Source organism: Vespa velutina, chromosome 3, assembly GCF_912470025.1.
Source record: "Vespa velutina chromosome 3, iVesVel2.1, whole genome shotgun sequence".
Lineage (NCBI taxonomy): Eukaryota > Metazoa > Arthropoda > Insecta > Hymenoptera > Vespidae > Vespa > Vespa velutina.
The window spans coordinates 1,424,001-1,430,000 of NC_062190.1; the positions used below are offsets into that span (position 1 = coordinate 1,424,001).

The 6,000-nt window shown below is 37.5% G+C and overlaps 1 protein-coding gene across 4 annotated transcripts in view; it reads left to right on the top strand.

Moving 5' to 3' along the window:
* Positions 1-6,000, top strand: part of LOC124947898 (teneurin-m) — a 238,942-nt gene that overhangs the window by 208,317 nt on the left and 24,625 nt on the right. For 3 of the 4 annotated variants that reach the window (XM_047490670.1, XM_047490668.1, XM_047490669.1), the window contains one exon: positions 3,869-4,051. The exons of the other annotated variant lie outside the window; for it this stretch is intronic. In XM_047490670.1, coding sequence (XP_047346626.1) covers positions 3,869-4,051 — 183 coding nt within the window. The remainder of the gene's footprint in view (positions 1-3,868; positions 4,052-6,000) is intronic. 4 annotated transcript variants of the gene reach the window in all.

Here is a 6,000-nt window from a genome sequence, read left to right on the forward strand (position 1 = left end):
CATTCACTTGGATCTTCTTTTCCGAGTAGAGTTGGTTGGTCCTTTCTTTTTTTTTTCAACAAAGTTCGAGATTTCATCGGTACGATTTTCAAGGTGTAGGTAGTCACGAGGAATAAGTATGAAGAAGAAGAAGAAGAAGAAGAAGAAGAAGAAGAAGAGGACCCATCGACCAAACCGAACGTACATAATTCGATTCATGAAGGATGCCTTATTTCTAACCGCGTGCGTATCCTTTGTAACAAGGATACAGGACTGATATTTAGGATAGACGGTGATAGTAGTAGTAGTAGTAGTAGTAGTAATAGTAGTGGTAAAAGCAACGGGCACAACGGAATTCGAATTGGCTCGTCCTTTTGTCGTGCATTCTGGGTCCTCTTATAATCCTCTCTTTCTATCCTCACCCTTCATTCTCTTCTTTCTCTCTCTCTCTCTCTCTCTCTCTCTCTCTCTCTCTCTGAATCTCTATCTCACTTTTTCTTAGTATCAATGCCCCTTTGTCTTTATCTTCTTATAATCTCTTAGTTTTTTCGCCTCTAAATCCTCAGCCAACATTCTCAGATAACTACCTAGCTAGATTCTGTTAAGGGACGGGGGTATAAGAGCCTTGACAATTCCCAGCCGTGGCTTAGCTTCTGATCATCTATTAACAAGAAGGGAAGACAACCCTGTACGCTATGCCGTGCCGTGCCATGCCATGCCATGCCATGCCATGCCATGCCATGCCATGCCGTGCCGTTGCCGTAGACTTTTCCACTTCGATGATTCGATTCGATTCCATTCGATTCCATTCGATTCGATTCGAAGGGCCACTCGACTCATACGTCCACTCGAGATCTCTCCCGGATAGTTTCAATTCGAGCGTGGAATATCAATGAGCAGAGTTTTCTTTCTCCATGGTTTTTCCTCGTAGTCGTTCCTTATTCCGTGGATTAATTTGTTTGAAAGGAGAAAAAAAAAAAAAGAAAAAAAGAAAAAAAAAAAAAGAGGAGGAAAAATGAAAAAAAGATCGAAAAGGACAGAGTTCATGTCCATTTGCGATTATCTTCGATCGAGTACTGTAGAATGTTTCAAGATAAAGGGAAAGGTAGTAGCATAGGGATGATGTCTTTCGATCTTGAAAGGAAGGTCATCCTCTTTTACTTCCGTTCGCGAGAGGTCAAGCAAGAGAGTAACTTTTCGCGATAATCTTCCAATCTTCCACGATCTCTCTCTCTCTCTCTCTCTCCCTTTTTCTCTCTCTCTCTCTCTCTCTCTATCTGTCTGTCTGTTTGTTTCTTCGTTTTACACCCTCTACGAGTTAAGTCGATAACTTTGAAGAGGCCAGGCGAATAAGATTCGAATGGCGCGATAGCCATGTACGTTCCTATTTCGATTCTTTTCCTTCCACGTTTGAAAACCTACGAACAGTTTTCTCTTCCATTTTACGTGTAGCGGTAAACATTGCTTGGGACAATGGGAACGAGAAAATTTCTCCTTAGAGAGAATCCTGTCGGAAAAATCGTTGAATTGTAGGAAGAATCGAAATTGGCCCGAGTGACACCAATCGACCTTCTCATTATTCTTTTTCTTAAATCGAAGAGGACGTGTGAAAGTAAGTAAAGATATAGAAGAAAAAAAAAAACAAACAAAAAAAAAAATTATAGCCCAACAAGCTAGATCGAAATTATCATTGGCCGACGTTTCTAGTTTTGGAATGAAATAAAAAGAAAAAAAAGACGAATCATGTCGATTCTAATCATACTGTACAGTATAATCAAAAATTGATGAAAGTTCAAAAGTAAAAGGGTCGAGTAATATTGCTTTTGCTTCTCTCTCTCTCTCTCTCTCTCTCTCTCTCTCTCTCTCTCTCTCTCTCTCTCTCTCTCTCTCTCTCTTTCTCTCTCTTTCTATTTATCAATCGGCTCGTCGGTCTCGAAATATTCGCGCAAACGAAGCACAGATTCGAATTGAAAGAAGGATCAAGGGGTAGAAGAAGATGGGGGTAATTCGAGGAGAAGGAGAAGGAGGAGGAGGAGAAGGAGGAGGAGGAGGGGGTGGATACGAAGGGCCAAAGGGGAAGAAAAGAAACGAGAACGATTAGACGAGATTGAGAAAGTCTTTTGTCGTAGGAAGAGAAGGCGAAACTTTTTTTTCCTTCTTCTTCTTCTTCTTCTTCTTCTTCTTCTTCTTCTTCTTCTTCTTCCGCTTTATTCTTTTTTTTCATCTCTTCCTTTCTTTTCATACCCATTCGTACGCCCACTCTTCTTCATCTTTTCTACTTCTACTTTTTCGTTCGTTTCTTTCATTCTTCTCTCTCTCTCTCTCTCTCTCTCTCTCTTTCTCTCTTGCTGTCTCTTTCTCAGATCACCTCCTGTTACGCCCTTTATCACGTAATGTCTTCCCTTAAGAAAGAAGGGCAGTTCGTTATAAAACGAACGGGGGGGAAAAAAAGATACGAAAGGATCCGCTTCACTGGCTCATACTCGTCGTAGAAGAAACTGCTCGAATTTCCTTTCGAAAACCTTTTCCTCTCCCTTCCCTCTCTCTTTCTCTCTCTCTCTCTCTCTCTCTTACTCTTTCACTCTCTCACTCTTTCTCGTCACTCCTTTTCTCTTTCCCTCTCTTTCCCTCTCTCTCTCTCTCTCTCTCTTTCTTTCTCGTCATCCCTTTTTTCGTTCGTTCCTTAAATTTCTTTGCAATACAATCCTTGATCCCGAAGAAAATCAAATACAATGATTAGAAGGGTGAACTAATCCTCTGAGATTAGTCGTACGATCGCGAGAAATACATTGATGATAACTTTAACGATCCTAAGTTAATTTCTTCGGATCTGTGAACGAGTCGTACTACTGAGAACCGTAATCACCATAAATTTTTCTCCAACAATTTTATATATATATATAATATGTGTGTGTGTGTGTGTGTGTGTGTGTGTGTGTGTATGTTTGTGTAATTTTATATATATATATATATTCTTTTTTTTCGTCACAACTGCTTTAATATAAAATATAAAACGAAAGATTGATTGAAATACAATTAATTAAAATTAAATTTCAAATAATATATTTAAATTGTAAATATAAGAGAATTAAATTATTTTACAAAGAAATTGATGCGAACGTTTAAAATAAGTCCAACGTGTATCGAAGATCCGGCTTAAGGTAAAACCAATGGAAAGGGAGGAAGGGCGCATTTAAACGGATATATTTAAATGCGCGAACGTCGAAATCGTCGAAATCGGTGAAAAAGAAGAAAAGAAAAACGAAAGAAAAAAACAAACGAAAAAGGAAGAAAAAAAAAAAAGAAAGAAAGAAAGAAAGAATGAGAGTAGTAGTGTAACCATATATGCATATCCAAGAGAAAAAAAGAGACAGACAGACAGACAGACAGAGAGAGAGAGGAAGAGAGGAAAAGAGAGAAAGAGAGAGAGAGAGAGCAAACCACTCGAAGAAGGTTTCTCTTCGACGTTTCTCCACATACGAGGCGTGTCTAATCGGGAGATCGGCTCAACCCCTTCTTTCCCTTCCCCTGTACGAACGCGACTTGGCCCACCTGTCCAGGATTACCTTAGAGACCATTGTGTCAAGTCTTAAAGAAGGCCAATCTCTCTCTCTCTCTCTCTCTCTCTCTCTCTCTCTTTTTCTCTTTTTTCAACAAAGATCGCAATAGTACGTAACAAAGAACTGAATTAATATTTAAAAATGACCTGGTTTTTCTCGACTCTTCTTTTTTTATTTTTTATTTTTTCTCCTTTATTTTTTTTCAATGAATTTCTCTCTTCCCCTCTCTCTCTCTCTCTCTCTCTCTCTATTTTTGTTTGATTCCATATACATCGTTCATTATTTGATCTAAAAGTATACTTTTTTTTTTTTTTTCATTGTTGTTGCAGGGTGTTTATTGGACAATTCGGCACCACGGGGCCCACCCGATGTGCCACCCCGTAATCCTACAATGAGCCGTCTTAACGGAAGACTGCCAGGAAGTCACGCAGCAAGCGATCACGAACGCGATCCCGATCTCGAGCCATCCTGTCTCGTACGCACCCCATCCGGTAACTTCTACAATATACCAAGTGAGTCTCTTGCTCGTATGTCTTGCCTTCGTTAAGTCTGATTTATCGGTTGGAAGATGAAGAAGAACGGGGAAAGGGCCAAAAGAAAAAGAAAAAGAGATAGAGAGAAAGAGAGAGAGAGAGAAAGATCGAAGACGTGAGAAACGATTTTATCTTTTGATCTCTCGTTTCATTCTCCTTCTTCTTTTTATATTTCATTCTTTCTCTTTCGATCTTATCCTCTCTTTTTCCTCTTTTTTTTTCTTTTTTTTTTTTTCTTATTTCATTATATTAGGTTGGAAACTATGAAACGAGCGTTGAATGAGAATAAATAACTAAAGAAAAACGTCCGTTTCATAGTTTCCAACCTAATATTATCTATCTTTCTCTGATTCGACGTATATATATATATATATATTATGTACGAAAATTTGTTTTAATCGTCGAGCTAATCGTATAAATGTATCTCTCTCTCTCTCTCTCTCTCTCTCTCTCTCTTTATCTATCTATCTATCTATTTATTTATTTTTTTTTATCTTTTAACACGTTTCGTGCCATGTGTACCACCGGTGGTACACGTTAAACTTGATCTTTGGGCCACGTGTACCACCGGTGGTACATGCAGTTTTTTTTTTTCTTTAGTCAAAATAACAAATAGCCTGAACGACAAGTCAGGCAAAAATGGTTTAGCACGGAACGTGTTAAACTCGAACGAACATTTCTAACGTTATAACGTCATTAAATTATCATCCGACATACATATATATATATATATATATATATATATATATATATATATATATATATATATATATATCTTCTGTAATTGTTAGTCTTTAAAGAAAATTTAAAAGTTATAAATGTGATGAAAGAAATCAAAGAGACGAAGAGAGAAAAGATAAAAGTTGTACATGAATTTTTGGTTGTTACTTGAAATAGAAGGGTTACTTTAAAATATAGACTTAAAACGAGTCGCGAAGTTGTTTTTCGTACTTTACACGAGTAAACGCGTGTCTCGTCTGCGATATAAGTTCGAGAAACGACTCTCAAAGATCAAAAGTAACTCTCACCATGCTTTCCTTGGACTTTACGAAAAGTATATATGAGTACATCTATAAAGTTAACTTCGATTTTCCCATCGAAAGTCAAACATTTAAAGACTTCTGAGTCGAGAAAGTAAGAGAGAGAGAGAGAGAGAGAAAGAGAGAGAGAAGGAGAAGAAAGAGGGGGAGAAGGATAAAGTAAACGAGTCTAATATTTGACGAGCCAAGATCGAAAAAGAGCACAAATACTTCTTGGAACAGTTTGAAAATTGTAATACGTAAGATTTAAAGACCATTTTTCATAGTATGATAATGTCAATCGTTGTTGTATAGATGCCGACGATACGATTAGTTAATGGAGGTGCGAGTGAGATAAATAGAGAATAGAGAGGGGATAGATGACGTCTTTGACGAGGGTATAGGTCGTAATCGGTTGTAACTGGCTAAGAGTAAACCGAATAAAAGATAAGAGAGGGGGGGAGTAGAGAGAGAAAGCAATAGTATATAGTAGCCGATAAATTCTGTGAACTATCAACTCTCCCTTTTCTCTCTCTCTCTCTCTCTCACTTATCATCCCCTCTCTTTCTCTCGCTCTAGTTTGCTGCTTCCTATCTTATCGACGAAGTAGAACCTTTAAAGATCTCCAAGAAGGTCTCGAAATTACCTGAAAACTCTTCGAAATTCTCTTTTAAACTTTTCTAACTCGCTTGTTTGTCGAAATACCGACAACGATCTTCTTCTCTCTCTCTCTCTCTCTCTCTCTCTCCCTTTCTCTCTTTCTTTATTATTTCTCTTTTTATCTTTTAAAGAACAAATCAACATTTTCTTTTATTCGACATCAATGAGGACCAATAATAGATAAATAGCAAATATTTCTCTTTTTTAATAATATATTTTTTCCTTTTCTTCGTAGAAAAAATATTAGTT